This window comes from Epinephelus lanceolatus, chromosome 10 (assembly GCF_041903045.1).
Source record: "Epinephelus lanceolatus isolate andai-2023 chromosome 10, ASM4190304v1, whole genome shotgun sequence".
Classification (NCBI taxonomy): Eukaryota; Metazoa; Chordata; class Actinopteri; order Perciformes; family Serranidae; genus Epinephelus; species Epinephelus lanceolatus.
Window position 1 is genome coordinate 18,826,676 of NC_135743.1, and position 20,506 is coordinate 18,847,181.

The 20,506-nt window shown below is 42.6% G+C and overlaps 1 protein-coding gene across 1 annotated transcript; it reads right to left on the minus strand.

The window, feature by feature from the left end:
- Positions 1-580: 580 nt before the first annotated feature.
- On the minus strand, positions 581-10,066 carry LOC117265659 (uncharacterized). The gene is made up of 8 exons (XM_078171216.1): positions 10,054-10,066; positions 7,025-9,772; positions 6,848-6,903; positions 6,650-6,745; positions 6,130-6,289; positions 5,932-6,014; positions 3,950-4,051; positions 581-2,570 (listed from the first exon to the last, which is right to left on the minus strand). Exons 1-8 carry the CDS (start codon positions 10,064-10,066, stop codon positions 2,319-2,321), a joined length of 3,510 nt encoding a protein of 1,169 aa, XP_078027342.1. The 3' UTR covers positions 581-2,318.
- Positions 10,067-20,506: the final 10,440 nt, after the last annotated feature.

The window sequence follows — 20,506 nt, forward strand, 5'->3', positions numbered from 1 at the left end:
GTTCCTTTACTCGGATAAAAGTACCAATACAACAACGTAAAAGATACTTCATTACAAGGAAAGACCCTGGGGTTCTTAAGCCAAAACCAACCAACCAACCAACCAACCAACCAACATCAATGTATTGTATTTGATAAGCTTATCATATGTTGTTTTTGATATAAAATCTTTTAAAAGTAACCAATAATTATGGTTATCAAATAAATGTGACCAAAAAGTACAATATCTGCTTCTAAATTAGAAGTAGAGCTAAAAGAAAATGGAGATAATCAAATAAAGTGACTTAGAATCATACTTTAGTATAGTACTTGAGTAAATTAACTTACTGTCCACCACTGTTCTCTGGAAGCTATGGACGTTCTGGAAAATGTGAGGAATCACTAACACAACCACTTTAAATTAAAGTTAACCACAGTTTGAGGAAATGTGGGCAACACAACAACAACAAAAAACCCATTAACATTTATATAAAAACTAACAAAAAATACATAAATAAATAAATAAAAGTTTGCTGCTATGAGCCGGAGGAAATATCAACACCTTTCAACATGATCTATGGCAAATACATGACTTCATCAAATGAAGATTCATTGTATAGTTTATTAGATCCATTTCATTTTTAGGCACAATCATCATATTTTATACAGTACACAAAACTAGAATTCTGATTTAACATTTACATTACACCTTTATACCTTAAAATATTCTTTGTAAACCACACAGTGTGGACATCCAACTCAAGATTCACAAAAACATTAGACAAAAAGTAGCCAAAAGTACTAAATGACACATTTTATACACTTACAGAAATGCTAAAGCAAACCTTCACAACACCCTGTAACAGCTCAACATTTGTCTTTCATAAAGTGCATATAGAGTCATAGCTGCGTCACTCTCACAATGGCTTGAAGAGATGATAACCTAGGGAGAGGTTTTGGTGATAAAACATTACAATCATGTTACATGAAATGTGTTTAGGCTCACTTACCCATCCAAAATTAAAATGGATCTAAAATCACTTTAAAGTGGGAAGACACAAACCAAAACTGTATTTGGAGTTCTATACAAAAACACCACCTGAATTTAATTACAGTTATGGGCAAGGCCATGGCTCAGACAAATTACAAGGTGTTTTAATTATTATTTAAAATTCTTTCTTAAAGCTTCACTGAGAAGAAAATAATTTAAAGAGACAGCTCACCCACAAAATAAACATTTTCCTCTTACCCGTAATGCTGTTTATCGGTCTAGATTGTTTTGGTGTAAGTTGCTCAGAGCTGGAGGTATCGGCTGTAGAGATGTCTGCCTTCTCTCCATGTCTGCCTTGTGGTGCTCAAATCGACAAAAAAAATACATTTGGAAAACTCAACAGCAATGTCTCTTTCCAGAAATCATGACTCAGTTACTCAAGATAATCCACAGACCTTGTCGTGAGCAGGTCATGTAGGAACTATTTTCTTTCTACTGAATCACCGTGCAGAAGGAAGCGTGTATTTACTCGTGGACGAGATGCTCATGCTCATGAAAGCATGAGATGTAACATTAGCTAGCTCAGGTGAGTTAGCAGTAGATGCACACTTCCTTCTGTGTGGTGATACGGTTAGTGGGTGTACCTCGGTAGAGAGAAAATAGTTCCTACATGAAACTGCTCACAACAAGGTCTGTGGATTATCTTGAGTAACCAGGTCATGATTTCTGGAAAGAGACATTGCTGTTGAGTTTTTAATGGGTAATTTTTTGGCACTTTGAGCTCCACAAGCCGAGTGCCATCTAGGTCTGTTATATTCCAGAGAAAGCAGACATCTCTACAGCCGATATCTCCAACACTCTGCAACTCACACCAAAACAATCTCGACTGATAAACAGGACAACAGGTAAGAGGAACAAATAATAGTTTTAATTTTAGGGTGAACTGTCTCTTTAATATTTGATTTTTGTTAATTATAGAGGTGACTTGCACCCTAAATGTGAAGTGATGTGACGAATGAGTTGCTTCTTTCTTGATTTCTGAAGTTGATATAATTTTTCATTTTAAAATACTGTTCAAAGCCATTTTTCGTTGGTCTTGAAGCAGAGATAAAAATGTGATCGGGAAGTTTTAATATAACAAGAAACAAAGTCAACATTGTCACTGAGGCTTTACATAATTCCATACATACAGTATATACATTACAATCACACGAGATAAATGGGTTTAAGTAAAGTGGTGTTTACCTTTGCACTGCTAAGCTTGTTGTCTCTGGATGGACTGAAAGTTACACACAGCTCTGATTACCTAATGACCCACACAGCAGCTGAGCAAGCTCCTACTCAGTCACTCACAGCAGCAAAGTGATGGCAAGCAGGCCAAGTAAGAACGCAATCAACTCTGTGTGAAGATGAGGACCTCTTGTGGCAAAATTGGGGTGATTCAGCGTACCATTCAACCACAGGCAAGAGGTCCTGGTGGCGTTGCAGCACTCTAGATGACATGGAGGTGTTGTGGAGGTCTTGCATGGGGCTTGGCCAGAACAGTTGGTGGTGCAGCCTGCTGTCCACTGCAGACCGGAGTCTACATTCTCCTTTTTCAGCTGCAAAGGCAATAGTGAGTTAGAAAAAGTGAGATATTAAAGTTTATTTTCTGTCTATTCATTGTTGGAAACACTGAACATTTTTTTAAATATATCATAAAGAGACAAGCTGAGGAAAATTGAAAGTGCGGAGTGGGGCTTTCACTCAGTATCTCATTTATATCAATAGGCTGTAAAATATTATTTTAAAGGACATTTTAAATGAGTCATATTTTCAGTGATTGACAAGCATACATAGACTTTAGATGTTGAGATAAAATCACTTTACATGATGTAAACGCAACACGGCTGGAAAGCAAAGGTTTAACCAGTTGAAGTGGCCTGCAGAGGCTTCAGCTACCAGGCTGCATAAAGAAATAGGCGTTCGAGGCCAAGCCCAGCGGCAGGCCATCAATGCCCTCTCTGGCGCAGCCAAACAGGCAATAGATTAAGAGGAAAGATGCCACTTGGGCCCCGTAATACCGCTCACAACAGCAGGGTACAAGAGAGTAAAAGCAGAGAGGGGCACACCATGTGTTGCCGATGAGACCACTGGAGGTGTCGTGGGCCTACCTATCATCGAAACACCAGTGTGGGAGGGTACCCACCTGATGACCCCAATGAAGCTTTTACCGTCCCTAAACCCTCATTAAAATGAGGGAGTAGGGGGAGGTAAAGTGTATGGCCCAGTTCAGTGGCAGAGAATTCAATCTGCTCAGACATTCCCTATGCTCCTTCTTATTTTGCTGTCTACCATTGCTCTTTCCTACTTTTCTATCCATCTACCCAATGGCTCCCACTCGGATCCCCAGAAAGCACTACTACTCCCACTCATAGTCTCAAGTATGTGCATCAGGGATTGTAACATCTAGTCCTAAACTGAACTGAACTGAACTGAAAGAGTTTTTCCTCTCATTTTCTGCTGTATTCATGTGTATCAATAGTACAACAATACATTGTACAATCTCAAACTGTTCTGTACAGTAGCAATACTTTGAGTGATTATCACTAAATATGTGTACATTTTTTCTTATTTTTTGGGGGTTCCTGACAGCTTTATACTTTGTTAAACTGACAAATTGTTGCGTCAGTCTCATGGGGGGGATCAGTGTGTGAGTGTGTGCAAATGTTTAGGGTGAACAGGTGGCACCTTGTATGGCAACCTCAGCCATCAGTGCGTGAATGGGTGACACGTTATGTAAAAGCACTTTGTGGTCAGAAGAACAGAAATGCACTTAACACGTCTATTTACCAAGTGTGTGTGGGATAAATAAGGGCAAAAAAATACTAAACCACGACTAAATGAATTCATAGAAAGCTGGCAAAAAAAGAACCTGGACATTTTAATCAATTATTTTATATAGGAATATGGTATTTAATGTTGCTGGAGCAGTTCTTACCTGACAGTGTGGCTGTGAGGAGGAGCATGATTGGAGTGCAGCAGTTGAAAAATCTTTGTAGCAAGTTGGACCAACGCATGTACCTTTACGGCATTTATTTCTCTGAGAAAAAAAAAAAAAAAAAAAAAAAACCCACAAAAGAAAAGATGATACTAATCTCACATCACACCTGATACAGTATATACTCAATTAAAGATATTAAAGAATTGGCAGGAAGTCATTATATCGACTGGGCATTGGTTAAAGGTCAACATTTTATACATATATACATATTTTTAGACTGTTAGCAGTTCGCAAACAGGATCATCTGTACGGGATGGATGGGGGGATGCTCTCTGGGACCAAGCTGCAAAATGGAGGACAGCAATAATCATGTACATCCTAAATGTAAGCAATGACAACCACATTTCATTTTGAACCAATATAATCATATATATCACATATGCAAGACACCTGCAGGTGGAAACTGTTTTTCTTGCATTGGTCATTTTTTATATTTTAAGCAAGACAATGTATTGTGGTATTTTTAAATCTCCACCACACCACCATATGGATAAAATCTGAGTAATTTTTTTTTAATCTTCAATGCAATCAGAACAGTAGAATCTGTATTTATCAGAGCTCCTGTAACTGATGGCTGCAAATAGCTGCACTGCTATCTAGCAGTCGGGGGTTTAAATGCTGCTCTGTTCTGTTCCTGGGAGGTCTTTGCTGCCGCTTTCCCTGCCTTAGGGCCATAACAGACTTGCCGCTTGATCGAACGTATGCGTACACAATGTGCCGTGTCTGTGTTTATACTTGCTGCAGCACTACGCAGCCAAAACACACAATACTGGCGGTCTCCACTTGGGGCAGACAACAGAAATATAACCCGGAAATCGGGCCAACAGGCATGCCTGTCATGTAACGGCAGTGGAAACATCATAGAGATAAGGGTAGTTCCGCACCAGGTCTGTCAGGCTCTCCTCAAAAGTTTCCGCCATTGCTCCGACAGCGACTCCATCTGGTCTGATCTCACAGTCACTGTGTTCATTCACACGAGCGCCTCTAGCGGTCATGTCAATATTGCATCTTGCACAAACGTCACGGTACCTCGCATTGAGATGTGCGGCTGACACATCAAACAAACGCAGATCCCGCATGGCAGCCATGATGCGGTTGCGTTCGTGTTGTTTGCAGCAAGTATATTACGGCCCTTAGGCTTTCCATGTAGGCACATGGAAGGGCAGGGAGGTTTGCTTTCGCTGCCCCAGGCTTTCCTTGTTTGCACATCGAAGAACAAAGAGGTGTGCTCTCTCCGCCACAGGCTTTCCTTGTTTGCACGTGGAAGGGCGGAGAGGTGTGCACTCTCCGCCTTAGGCTTCCCACGTAGGCGTGTGGAAAAGGCTATCTGCATAGGCCCGAGGAAAGGCAAAGAGGCCCCAGAACAGAGCCATACCGCCAAATATAATACTGCATATGGAAATAAAGTTTTCTTTGACTTAAGTGTTCCTGACTGAAATTAATTTTTTTGGTGTTGTTGACAGCATTTTCTGATTTATTGAGTGAAAAAAACATTTTACTATAATGTGTCAACACAGGTACCTGGTTTTATCCAATGTTCAGATTTTTTGCTCTGAAAGTTTGGTTTAGTTTTTAATATGCAACCATTGCGGAAAAAAATGGAAACTCCGCAAGACTGGCTACATAATGTGAGAAATTTATCGATCTAAACTATGAGAGACAGAGAGCATGCACGTGTGTTGATATGAGTAAAGCAGATTTGGGGAGGGGCCTATTCACTGGACCTTTTCAGGGGCCCAGCTATTTCTGTGGGCAGGCCTGTTCACAAATACAATTTTCAGCTGTCTGAGACAAGGTGACAAAGAGGAGACAGAATGAACTGAATTTAGTGATGCACACAACTTTCTAGCCTCCTGCTCCCACATACGCATCCATTCACATGCCAGTGCACACTCACACATGCAGCATTTTGTCCTTACATTGTCTGCTGTTGTTGGTGCACTGGTAGTAGTCGTTGTAGGAGCTGGTGTGGTAGTAGTTGTTTTCATGGTGGTTGGGATTACTGATATCATGTGAGGAAAAGAGAAAATATTAAAAAGATTGCAAATTCACAATGAAAAGTGCACACCTGTAAACATGCAGGCATGAGAAAATGTAATAATAATGAATCTGTTTACCTGTGGTTGTCATGACCATCATGGATGCAAAAGTGCTATTGAGGCAGCCAGTAGAATTGCAGCAGTTCACTGAGCAGTTGGTCTGAGAGGCGTTGACGCAACTATCAGCACAGGAGGCGCTGCAGCTGACAGTGTAGCACATGTCCGTCTGTCTAATCAGCTGATACATTGCAGAATGACATTTTAGAAGACGTTTTAAATTGCCTTTTTTTCTCAGACCATGTAGAAAAATATAACACTATACTGAATTACATGGATTATGTGGAGAGTATAACTGCAAAGTTTATACAAAAGAATAATAAGGTCTTAATTTTAGCAGTTACTTAAAGATACAACTCCATCTTCCAAATGTTAAGTTGCTGCTATGGATTACTAATGCAATTAATTTGCTGTATATTTAGCTGCATATACATACAAAGCTTGTGATGCATTTTAGGATATTTGATCATAATTTGTTGTGGGCAATACATGAAAAAGATTTGTTAGATGGTTCACGAGGTTTTGCCATTTGCCTCCCTACCTCACAATAGGCACCAGCAGCACATAAAGTGGCATTCTGACTGTCGTACATTGTATAGCAGTCCGTGTAGTTACACATGAATGAGGGGCAGTATATCTGTGTTTGAGAGAGATAAAAAGGTTCATGATGAAGATGACAGGCTAAAGGGAAACGAGCAAAAAAACAACATTAAAATTCTCTCCAATAAGTTGGACTTGCCATGCTCATTGAAATAGGGTTTACCATAGTGGTTCCATTCATACTAGGCGTGCCACCTGCGGAAAAAACATGGATGTCAGGAAAAGAAACAAACAAAAAAAGCTTATGTTTATTTTTTACAAAGGAAAATGAAGCCTTGGAAGTTAAAATTATATTATTTGGTAAAACAAAACATACCAGTTATGGTGGGCATGGGACCAGAATTGGTAGTCATGGAGGTGGATGGACTGGTCCAGCCTGTGGCTGTCATGGCGGGGCTGGACTTGGGCATGGTGGGGCTGGACTTGGGCATGGTGGGGCTGGACTTGGGCACGGTGGTCCCAGGCTGGTTCATCGTTGTTGAACCAACTTTAGGGGAGGCAGAAGTGGTCCCTGAATAACGATAATCAGTGGTTACATCATGAGTGGTCATAGAAGTTGAAGATGCAGAATTGGCAGTGGTTGTTGTGCTGGTGCCGGATTGTGTGGTGACTGCTGACCCCCCGGAGGTGATCGTGGTTGTAGGAGAATGGTTGGTGGTGATTGCTGTGCCTCCAGAGGTGGTAGTGGTGGAGGGTGACTGGGTGACAGTGGTGGTTGCTATGCCTCCAGAGGTTGTTATGGTTGTGGGAGACTGGATGGTGGTGGTGGTGATTGCTGTGCCTCCAGAGTTGCTCGGGGCTGAGGATGACTGGGTAATAGTGGTGGTTGCTGTGCCTCCGGAGGTGGTAGTGGTGGAAGGTGACTGACTTATTGTAGTGGTTGCTGTGCTGTGGGTTGATGTAATTGTGGGAGACTGTATGGTGGTGGTTGCTGTGCCATCGGAGGTGGTAGTGATGGAGGGTGACTGGGTCATAGTGGTGGTTGCTATGCCTCCAGAGGTTGCTGTGGTTGTGGGAGACTGTATGGTGGTGGTTGCTGTGCCGTCAGAAGTGCTTGGGGCTGAGGATGACTGGGTCATAGTGGTGGTTACTGTGCCTCTGGAGGTGCTAGGGGCTGAGAGTGACTGGGACATAGTGGTGGTTGCTGTGCCTCCAGAGGCGCTAGGGTCTGAGGGTGATTGGGTGATAGAGGTGGTTGCTGGGCCTCCAGAGGTGCTAGGGTCTGAGGGTGACTGGGCCATAGTGGTGGTTGCTGTGCCTCCAGAGGTGCTAGAGTCTGAGGGTGACTGGGGCATAGAGGTGGTTACTGGGCCTCCGGAGATGCTAGGGGCTGAGGGTGACTGGGGCATAGTGGTGGTTGCTGTGCCTCCAGAGGTGCTTGGGGCTGAGGGTGACTGGGGCATAGTGGTGGTTGCTGGGCCTCCGGAGGTGCTAGGGTCTGAGGGTGACTGGGGCATAGTGGTGGTTGCTGGGCCTCCGGAGGTGCTTGGGGCTGAGGGTGACAGGGCCATAGTGGTGGTTGCTGGGCCTCCGGAGGTGCTAGGGTCTGAGGGTGACTGGGGCATAGTGGTGGTTGCTGTGCCTCCAGAGGTGCTAGGGTCTGAGGGTGACTGGGGCATAGTGGTGGTTGCTGTGCCTCCAGAGGTGCTAGAGTCTGAGGGTGACTGGGGCATAGTGGTGGTTACTGGGCCTCCGGAGATGCTAGGGTCTGAGGGTGACTGGGGCATAGTGGTGGTTGCTGTGCCTCCAGAGGTGCTAGGGTCTGAGGGTGACTGGGGCATAGTGGTGGTTGCTGTGCCTCCAGAGGTGCTAGAGTCTGAGGGTGACTGGGGCATAGTGGTGGTTACTGGGCCTCCGGAGATGCTAGGGGCTGAGGGTGACTGGGGCATAGTGGTGGTTGCTGTGCCTCCAGAGGTGCTTGGGGCTGAGGGTGACTGGGGCATAGTGGTGGTTGCTGGGCCTCCGGAGGTGCTAGGGTCTGAGGGTGACTGGGGCATAGTGGTGGTTGCTGGGCCTCCAGAGGTGCTTGGGGCTGAGGGTGACAGGGCCATAGTGGTGGTTGCTGGGCCTCCGGAGGTGCTAGGGGCTGAGGGTGACTGGGGCATAGTGGTGGTTGCTGTGCCTCCAGAGGTGCTAGGGGCTGAGGGTGACTGGGGCATAGTGGTGGTTGCTGTGCCTCCAGAGGTGCTTGGGTCTGAGGGTGACTGGGGCATAGTGGTGGTTGCTGGGCCTCCGGAGGTGCTTGGGGCTGAGGGTGACAGGGCCATAGTGGTGGTTGCTGGGCCTCTGGAGGTGCTAGGGGCTGAGGGTGACTGGGGCATAGTGGTGGTTGCTGTGCCTCCGGAGGTGCTAGGGGCTGAGGGTGACTGGGGCATAGTGGTGGTTGCTGTGCCTCCAGAGGTGCTAGAGTCTGAGGGTGACTGGGGCATAGAGGTGGTTACTGGGCCTCCGGAGGTGCTAGGGGCTGAGGGTGACTGGGGCATAGTGGTGGTTGCTGTGCCTCCAGAGGTGCTAGGGTCTGAGGGTGACTGGGTGATAGAGGTGGTTGCTGTGCCTCCAGAGGTGCTAGGGGCTGAGGGTGACTGGGTGATAGAGGTGGTTGCTGGGCCTCCAGAGGTGCTAGGATCTGAGGGTGACTGGGGCATAGTGGTGGTTGCTGTGCCTCCAGAAGTGCTAGGGTCTGAGGGTGACTGGGTGATAGAGGTGGTTTCTGTGCCTCTGGAGGTTGCTGAGGTTGTGAGAGACTGAGTGGTGAGGGTAATTGCTGTACCTCCAATGTTGCTGGAGGTGGCGGGCTGGGTGGTGGGGATTGCTGGGCTGCCGGTGGGTGTTGCAGTGGACTGGCTGATGGCTGAAGTTATGGTGGGTCCAGAGGTGGTAGAGGCGGAAGCCTGGATGGTGGTGCTGGTTCCTGTGCCTCCGGAAGTGGTGGCTGTGGGGGACTGGGGGGTATTGGTGGCAGATGCAGTGGAGGGCATCGAAGACGGGCCGGGAGTTTGGCCTGACACTGATACTGATGGCAGAAGAAGTCCGAACAGGAGGAGGTGCAGGATGCCTGTGCAGCCTGGTATTATGGGACACATAACAGGAAAATTATTTGCAGTTATTTAACTAAGCTTGGCACTTTTTTAAAAACAACTTTGGTGATCCATAACTTTTCCACTAGTGCCATTGTCAGCTCAACTTTTCAATTTGTCCAGGACTTTGGTTGTACTTGGACCTGAGTGCAAATTAGCAAATGTTGCACACTAAAAAAAAGATGGTGAACATGGTTAAAGGTGCAGCATGTAATTCTGGAGAAAGACATTGATGTGTACCTCTGCAAACCAGTGTAGTCGTACTTACAGTTTACATCCATGTCTTGAAAACATGGATGCTTTGCACACATCTTCCCCCTGGTAGCACAGAAGATCTATATAATCAACTAAGTTTCAAGGTGGACACCCAAGTTTAATGTCACCAGTTCAGTATCTCACCAAATATCTTTCCTTTTGTTTGTTAGCTATGACGTTGAGTAATGGCCAGAAAAGTGTTTTTGCAGAACATTATGATGCCACAGTGAACTTGACCTTTGACATTTTGGATATAAAATGTCATCACTTCTTCATTTTATCCTATTAGACGTGTGTGAAGTTTTGTCATCATTTGCAATTGAATTCTTGAGTTATGGCCAAAAACATATTTTGTGAGGTCCCAGCAACCTTGACCTTTGACCACCAAATTCTAATCAGTTCATTCTCCACTCCACATGGACATCTGTGCATGTGAATTTGAGGAAATTCCTTTCAGATTTTCTTGAGATATTGCATTCACAAGAATGAGACAGGCACAAGGTCACAGTGACCTTTGACCACCCAATTCTAATCGGTTTATTGTTGAGTATAAGAGGCTGTTTGTGCCAAAGTTGAAAAAAATTTCCTCAAGGTGTTCTTGAAATATCGTGTAGCCATGAATGAGACAGATGAGGGCACAGTGACCTTGATCTGTGACCACCAATATATAATCAGTTCAACATTGAGGCCAAGTGGACATTCGCGCCAAATTTTCAAATTTGAAAAAAATTCCCTCAAGGCGTTCTTGAGTATCTTGTATCATGATCACAAGAATGGGACTGATGCACTATACATTCTCACTCCGACCATGTCACATTTTGACGTTTGGTCATGGACTTTCCACGTCCAGATACGATGTGCAACACCATGTCAAGTTCTGCCTGTTACATGCATTGTCTTGTTTCAAAATACACTTCTGTTTTCACAGGAAATTTACCATTTACATACAGTCTCTTTCCTTAATCAACTAATGCACATGGTTGGGTTTAGGCAACAAAAGCACTCAGGTTTAGGAAAAAAGAACAGGGTTTGGCTTTAGGGGATGGGAATACCGCTCTCCTGGGTGAAAGTGTTTGTTGGACCCATCCACCACCACACCAGCTCTTTTAGTCAGTGTCTGACGCCGGATTGAGACCGGGTTGGATGCCCATATGGACAGACGGACGTACATGAACATAATGCCTGTAAACATATTCCCCGCAAACATAATGTCTTCGGCCGTGGCTGTTGCTAGTGTGGAGGCATAAAACAACATTTTTCATTTTTGCTAAAACTGTCACTATATTCACACAGCAATAAAAGAGACAGATAACCTATAAAAATAAAAAAAAAAGCCTTATAGCGCTTCTAGTAGCCTTGCAGCATGTGAATGAAAACAACCAATCAGAGCCCAAGAGTCTTTAACACAGTTTTCAATCATGTCGATCACTGCTTGTGAACTACGATCAAACTGTTAAACTAGGCAGCGCTGATCAATCTAAATCATGGTTCTGGTACTGCATTGCCTATTTCTTGCCTCAAATGTTTTTAGAAACATATTTTAGTGTACTGTTTTGCTGTAAAATGAGAAAGCTGGTCCAGCTGGTGGGCAGGGTCACAAACTGTTTTTTTTCACAGATTAACTATCTCATGTCCTTTCAGAATATGAGGACAAATTCAACAACTATGACGCAAAGTTATTTTCATAAACATTACCAACTCTAGCCTTAAACCCAAAGCACAGTGTGCCACTGGAAGAAAATAATATAAAATATATAAATCCATGCATAAGAGGTCATGGCACCCACTCAAAGGTGAGAATGTAAGATGGAGCGTGTGTCCACTAGAGATGCCTAAACATGAATGTAAATAAAGAATTCTGCAAAGAAATAGATCAAGCAGACAGAAAGTACACCTACATTAGCACACATGTGAGTGTGGCCACACGTGCCTTGCTGGTGTAACTATGCCTACATGCATGTGTCATCATTTCATGAGAGAGCAACAGTATGACATCTTTGCTTTTGGGAGTGGCAGTGGAGTCCCAGAGTTTCAACGGTTCTAGCCAATACATAACGCAGCCTGCATGGCACACAATATACACTTAACAGTACAAATGAATATGCTTTGGATAGAAAACAATGACCAACAGGACAGGTGTTTATCCACTTGCAAAACAAATGATGAAAAATGAACGTGTGATATCGTCAGAAAAATATGTGCAAATTCAACAGTATGTCACAGTTTTTCCTCATTCAGTCAGTCTACTACTCACTTTCATTACATGTGCATTTTTCATTATTTTCCTCTAAATGAAAGCTACTGAAGAAGCAGGTTAAGTCATCTCCTTCCTTAGAAACCATTTGCAATCTTAAGTTTTGTCAGTGCCTTAGCAGCAGGGTTCCACTAATATTATTTTAAGATAGAAGTCTGGTACAGATTCTTCTGTGCTGAAGCTGCTGGCTGACAATATTCTGCACAATGTTCAATATCTTTAAATATGACCACAGTAAGTATTCATTGTTATTTCAGAGAGCTGTATTCTGATCAGGGTGGAAAAGCCTCAGAGGCAGTATTTTACATGAAGTACCAGCTCACTGTTTAAATTGCTCCTGAAACCTCTCAGCCTTCACAAGTGCATCAATATTAGCTGTGCAAAGTCTTCTAGTGGGCCGGATTGGACCCTTTGGCGGGCTGTATGTTTGACATACCTTATGTAGATAAAATAAACTGAATTGACTTTACAGGCAAGTTTGGCGTGAAGAACAGATTCTGCTAGTACCCCTGAATGTGAGCATGTACATAACTGCTAGCAGTGTTTTTAAATAAGCCAACACACACTCATACCTGTGTCTTTTATAAAAGTAGCGGAGGCCATTGTCACACTAGCAGAAAGGGAGAGCGCTCTTTGTCCAGCTTGTAATGAAGTGATATCTGTCAAAGTCCTGGTGGGGGAAAGAGTAAAACACACATTAACATGAAGGAAACATCTGATGGATGTTGTGCTATTTAAATACTCAAAGCAATAACAAACTTAATTTGGGTAGAAAACATTTTTATGGTGGATGATAATGGTGAAAAAACTTGAAGTGTTTATCCGTGCTAATAGGCTTCTGAAATACAGCCGTGCTCATTCATTGTGACCCACCTGGGAAGTTCCTTTGATCTGTGAGGGCTTAGTTCTCCTCTGTTTACAATCCTCTAATTGTTCCAGTGAACAATCCTCATAATTGTTTGGTTGAATCACAATAGTGAGAAATTGATAAATGTGAGATTTAAAGCTGCCCTTTAATTTCTTTTATATTGTTACACACAGTTTCTTACATCATCGGTACAAAAGCTTCAATCAGAACATTTTAAGTTTGAGCATTAATAAGGAACTTTCCTGGCTGGTCACCTGCGCATAAGGTCAGATTTGCTAAGATTAGTTTTGTGCGATGACACACACTTATATCCTGCACGTCTCTGTTTGCAGAGGTTTATTGGTGAACACAATTAAAATGTGTTTGTTCCTCGATCGGTCCCTCTGGGAGAACTGCTAAGCGGCACGGCTTGTTTTTTCCCCTCTCCCCTGGAACCCAGCATGACCTCCTCAGGGCTCTACACCCTGGAAACTGAGTGACAACAGTGGCCATTTTGGCTTCTAGTTGAAAATACAAAGTTTAATTGTGTAAAAAAAAAAAGTGAAGATCAGATTTCTTAGAGGATATTTAGTTTGCTGTACAGGAGGTGTGTTCAGGTACTAAATTCTGATGCTGTAAATTACACTTTTTTCATCAGGTTGTATTGGTGAATTAAGTGTTAGATTTAATTACAGGACTAATTAAATAAAAGCAGGCACATTCAACAGTATCACCTACTGTGAATATTTCCATCTATTCTATCAATATTAGCAATGGTGTCTGTGTGTTTCTAGAAAGGAGGGGGAAACCCTGACTGTGTTTTGTGATATTGTAATCAGCCAAAATAGGATAATAATTTGAAGGATATGACTGTTGTTTAGACAGAAATACAACACATCTAGGAGTCATCTGCATAGAAAAAAAAACAGAAATGATATCTGACAAAATAGAGGAAATTCTTGGACTCACTCAAACTGACTAATCTGCATTTTAAATCAAATTCACTCATATTTATCCAAATAATTGTTGGTGACTTACTACTACTTACTACTCATAATACATCTTAATAAAGCATATGTAGAATAACATTTGCAACAGAAACGTCCAAACACAACAGACACCACAACATTCCCCCGCTGTATCACTGGCTACAATAGCACCACTGTTGTTGACCTGCATCACCCCTGTGATTCTCTGTGCTCCATTTCCCTGGATTTAAATCACGCTCTCACAATTCATCATTTAAAATCAGTAATGTTTCTATTAAAGTCCACTCACCTGCAGTGCACTTTGGAGGGCTTGTTTTTGTCAGCTGTGGTTGAAGTGAATGAGCTCTCTCTCTCTGGTGTTCCCTTTCTCTGTTGCTCTCTGTCGCCTCCCCCCCTTTTGCTTCCTGTCGACAGCACTGAAGTGGCAACGTAATAAGTGGAAACTCTCACCTGCACGGCTATACCACTGTGAGAGGAGGAGACTAAAAGGCCTGCGGTTGCTGGGTGGGTCTAAAGATGCCCCAAGAACTGATGTAATGATTCCTAGATAAGGCTCATTTGGATATTATTTCATTGTTCCATTGTGACTGGTTATGAGTTCTGATGTTGACCTGGAATCTTGTCAACAAAAGAGGCATCAAACTAAATGCTTAATTTTAACTAATTCAGTGAAATTGTAATCAAGTATTTTTTTTTAAATCTAACATATAATAGAACTGTGCTACATTGTATGCAGATAGGTAAAAAAAAACTTTAAATGCTGTTTCCACTTTCAGCTATCAAAATATCTTTAAACACCACTTTACAATGTGTCAATTCAACATAAAGGAAGATATTACATTACAATACATCACATTGTATATTGATGAATGTTAAACTACACACCCAGCATTTAACGATTTACTCAGATAACTCAGTGGATTAAACCTCTGCGAGTCTATAAGAGTACAGGTGAGATTTCAGTGCCCTGTGGGGTGATTGTATAGGGAACCTCCTGGTTTCTGTTCAACACAATGTGAAATCAGACCCCCTCTCTCTCTGCCAGCCATAAAGCCCCCACAGACTACAATTACCTCTTTGTGGCCCTAAAGAACGTAGAATTCTTGGGCACGACACAAAAGGCACTTGCACAATTCAGGTGACAGAAGTCCTTCCTTTTTTTTCATTGCAGTTTCAAGGAACACATGAAATGTTGTCTGCTGTCTTTGGCCTTTTTAAAGTATTGTTACTGAAGATACACTAGAGTTTTAGGGAAAAGTTTGTAGGTGGTAAGAGGTAAGGACCGTGTATCTGAAAGACTGGGTCTGCATCATGTGGGCATCATTGCTGCAGGTGTAAAAATCTACAGCAGGTGTAAAAATGTCTGCTGTGATTTTCATTAAGGGTACATTTGGATCTTTCTAGTGGGTCTTAAAACAACACTGACATAACAATATGAGCATTACAGAGTTATCAATGGCTGTAGTTGTTCCCCTTGAAGAGGTTCCTTCATGATGTCCTTTGGGAACAGAATCCAAAGTCTGAGATACAGTGTTTTATTGTCCTCAGGAAGATAATAACCCGGAAATTGCAAATTGGTTAAAGATATATTTTCTTTTCGCATCACCAGAAAATGTAGGAATGTTTAGCATGTGTTTTCCCTTACAATCTTCAACACTGTTCTTGGGTATGAAGTTTTTCATTTGACCAATAACTCTTTCAATGTGCATATATACAGGTCACTATTGTTTTAAAGGGACAGTACACACCAAAATAAAAAATACGTATTTTTTCTCTCTTACCTGTAGTGCTATTCATTAATCTAGATTGTTTTGGTCAGAGTTGTCCAGTGTTGGAGATATCGGCCTTAGAGATGTCTGCCTTCTCTCAAATGTAATGGAACTAAATGGCACCCGGCTTGTTGTGCTCAAAACACCAAAAAAAACAGGGCCACATTTAAACAAACTAAACAAAAATATCTTGTTCCAGAAATCATGACCCGGTTACTCGAGATAATCCACAGACCTTGGGCCCTATTTAGATGGTCTAAAACGCGAAGCGCCAGGCGTGCGGCGCATGGGCGTGTCCCAGTCACTTGCTAGTTAGACAGTGCGTTTTTAGACTGTGCGCCATGGTGGAGAGTCTAAAAGGGTTGGACTTACTCTGTGAATTAGTCATGGGTGTGTTTTGGGCGTATCATTCAATAAGCCAATCAGAGTGTCACCTCTCATTCCCTTTAAAAGAGGCGTGATTGGAGCACATGGCGGAGAGCTAGTTAGATGGCGGACCTACCAACTGGAAAGAGTGAGCGTTTTACAGCTGAGGAGATGGATCTCCTCGTGTGGGAGATGAAGGCCTGTCAGAACCAGATCTACGGGGACAGCAGACAGGCACCCAAGCTCCCCGAGGTAAAGCAGGCGTGGGATCACTAATACAAGAAAGATCTTACTAAATATCTGTGGAATATTATTCAAACCTGTTTTCATCATATAACAGAGCACAGCTGTCAGGACTGCCGCAGAGCTCCCCAAGGTGCTGATCCTGCAGCTAGGACCTGTTCAGCATTTTCTCCCCCACCCACGTTTGTTAATTGTTTTCACATGTTTCCTAGAGCTGTGTTCTGCCTCTTATTTGCATGTGCGTCCTCTCTACACTCAGATAACAATATAATAATATAATATAATATAATATAATGTAATATAATATAATATAATATAATATAATATAATATAATATAATGTAGCCAAGTATATAATGTAGCCTAGTATAACATGTTAAATAAATGCAATGTGTGGGCTTTGGTTTTCAATCAAAAAAATGATTGATTGGTCTGATAATTTCACAATTTCATTTGTCATTATTACAGATTATGATGATCATTATTACTGCGATTAGATCATTCTGATTAATGACTGACCATTAAGACGTGTTTCTGATAAATATTTTAATGTGCACAATAATAACCTTTCACATTGTAATCATATTTTTATTTGTTATCTTTTGCATATGTGTAGCTGCTCCGTGTATGTCTGAGCAGAGTGCACGCGCATTGTGCACCCGCCTAGAGACGCATATTACTAACTTGTTTAACAGCGAAATACTGCGCCGTTGACTTCAGACCAGGTTTTTGTTGGTCACTGGCGCATTTGCTTTTCATCTAACTAGCAATGCGCCATGACTGCGCCTGACCACTCCTCATTTTTAGACCAACACACCCAGAGAAGCGCAAGTTCATTTGCTAGTTAGAGGACGAGGGCGCAGGGCGTGGAAATGACAACTGCACCTGCATCTAAATAGCAATGACAGTTGCGACATGGATTATGTGCCCTCCGCCGTCCGCTTTAGACCATCTAAAGAGGGTCCCTTGTTGTGAGCAGTTTCATGTAGGAACTGTTTTATTTCTATTGAATTAAACATGCCAACCATATCACAGCACAGCAGGAAGTGTGCATCTGCTGTTAGCTCACCTATAGTGTGTCTCAAATCACATACTTCCATTAGTACACTTCCATGTAGTAGGCTATACTATGTGCACTATGTACTCATTGGCGTAGTACGCGAATTTCGACAGGGTAATGTTGTCTTAAACCAAACACGGCCGTTATGCACTTAATGGACATGACGACCGCAAATTAGCTAGTTAGCAAACTAGCATTAGCATTCACGTTATCGTTCGCGGTACCAAATCATTACAGACTGCTAAATTAACCCAATAAACATATTGCTGGCTTATACCCGATAACAGTATAGTGGTGCTTAGTGCAAAAAACACATGTATAACTTTTGTTAACATTTGTACAATGCAGCGACGTTGATGGTTCCACAGTCCTCGGCTGCCATTTCCAGCTTGAAAAGTGGTCCCTCCCCTTCTGCTACGTTGCCAAGATGACGACCATTGAGGGTGAGAGGTGTCCATAGTTCCACACTCCACGTTTTGAGTGCAACATCCGGGTACTCATAGTGCACAGCATTTTTTCCATACTTCTCACTGTGAACGCACTTATGCACTCAAAATATTAAGTGTAAGTACAGAAGTACGCGATTTGAGACAGAACTGGTCTGAGCTAGCTAATGTTACAGCTCAGCTGAGGAGGATGCCATTAATGTTGACAACTTGCTATTCACTAGATATTAATGGCGTCCTCCTTGGCTGAGCTGTAATGTTAGCTAGCTCAGTGGTGCTAGATGAGCTAGCAGTAGATCTATACTTCATCTTAAGCAGTGACACAGTTAGCAGGTGTATTTCAAGGTACAAAGAAAATAGTTCCTACATGAAACTGCTCACAACAAGGTCTGTGGATTATCTTGAGTAACCAGGTCATGAATTCTGGAGAAAGACATTATTGTTGAGATTTTCCAAATGGGTTTTTGTTGGCACTTTGAGCACCACGAGCCGAGTGCCATCTAGTTCCATTATATTTGAGTAAAGGCAGACACCTCTATAGCAGATATCACCAACACTCTGCAACTCACATACAACACAATCTAGACTGATAAATATCACTACAGGTATGAGGAAAATATGTTTTTTTTGGTGTGAACTGTCTCTTTAAGACAGATTTTCAAAAATGTGAACCTATTCATGCAACATATACGCACATCCATACTTACTGTATATCCTCACATATGCCTACAAATGCCAGTCCATACATGCAGTTGTTTTTTCAATAATCAACAGGGTATTTTCTTTAGGGCTGCTATGGTAGAAAGGACAAATCTGCCCAATTGGGCCCTCATGTCATGGATGTTAGAACTACTGTACCTTGCACTCTGGTGGGGAGTGCCCAGTGTCTTTGTTTATGCCAAATAAGGTACACATGACTTGTCGTAGTAGTTGCATGTAAATATCTTCATCATTTTCATAACTAAGACAATGTCCTTCACAAAGACATTGTCTCGTAGCTGGCATGACGCTAAGCAGTCAAATGAGGAAGTGTTAGCAGATAATCGAGTCTGATGCTGGGAATGTAGTACTCCTGATTAGTTGTTTGTTTACACATGTGAACGTGTGTGTGGCCAATCCAGTCGCCAGAAAAAAATGTTGGCAATGTACTTTTCTGCAAACCACAGATATGTTATTTCCATTCATTCATTTTCTGTAGCCGCTTATCCTGTTTGGGGTTTTGGGGGGGCTGGAGACTATCCCAGCTGACATTGGGCGAGAGGCAGGCTACACCCTGGACAGGTTGCCAGACTATCACAGGGCTGACACACATTCACACCTACGGCATTTTAGAGTCATCATTTAACCTGCATGTCTTTGGACTGTGGGAGGAAGCCGGAGTACACGGAGAAAACCCACACTGACATGGGAAGAGCATGCAGACTCCGCACAGAAGGGCTCCCCCACCCTGGGGGAACAGGAATGCTCTTGCTGTGGGGCAACATTGCTAACCATGGCACCACCGTGTCGCCCTGGATAGGTTACATTTGTACGTTATTAAGTAGCGGATGCATTGAAACTTTACATTTTGTTTCATTACGTTTCGGCCTAAAATACCCGGTTTATAGGGGGCAGAATCCCAGGTGGTGTCAATGTAAAAAAACAACCACTTTTTGTGGCAACCATGACAGTTTGCTGAAAAACACCCATGTTTAGTGGCTATAAAGCTGCTGGAAATAGCAATGACTCACTAAATCACAACCGATTGGGTTGTTTGTTGGTCTCGAACAGTGGTCTGCAGCTTGGCAGGGGTCTTGCCTCTGTTACACACCATCCATCATCTCCACCTCCCAATGACAAAGCCAGCTCATGAACTACTCCATTTAGAAATGTTAATATGAGACATATGAAACATGCAAATATAACCTGTCTGTTGGTTTGCAGAAATGTACAATGCCAACATTTTCTTTTAGTGGCTGGGCTGGTATGACATGTCCTGTGATGAGATTTTCTGACCATCTGAATGCAGACAACAGATATACGTATTACACTTGAACAGAAGCACTGAATTTATGTGCCTACTGACACATAGAAATAAACCGTATAGATAGCTGCTCAGATTTCACTTGAATGCTCAGCTTTTCTTTGAAACCAAAAACTCTTGTACTATATAATCAATAGGCTAAGACACTGGAAAAAAATGCTGCCCCATTTCACATTGGATTTGCTAACAGGGAGACATATGATGCGGCGGTTTAGGTACAACAAACATCTCTTAAATAATCCTGTTTCCAGCACCTACCAGAGAAAAAGGCATAAACACTCTGCTACTTAACACATGCACTATATACTATGGTTCCTAAATTTAAATGTGTTTCTGTTTTGTGTATTGAATGTCTGGGATGCAGTCTCACTGTTGCAGTATGTAGTTTCCATGTAATATACAAAGTGTCTGGCAAAAATATCTTTGACCTAGTGTCATTGTTTCAGTTCCTCAGAGCTCTCCAACTTTTT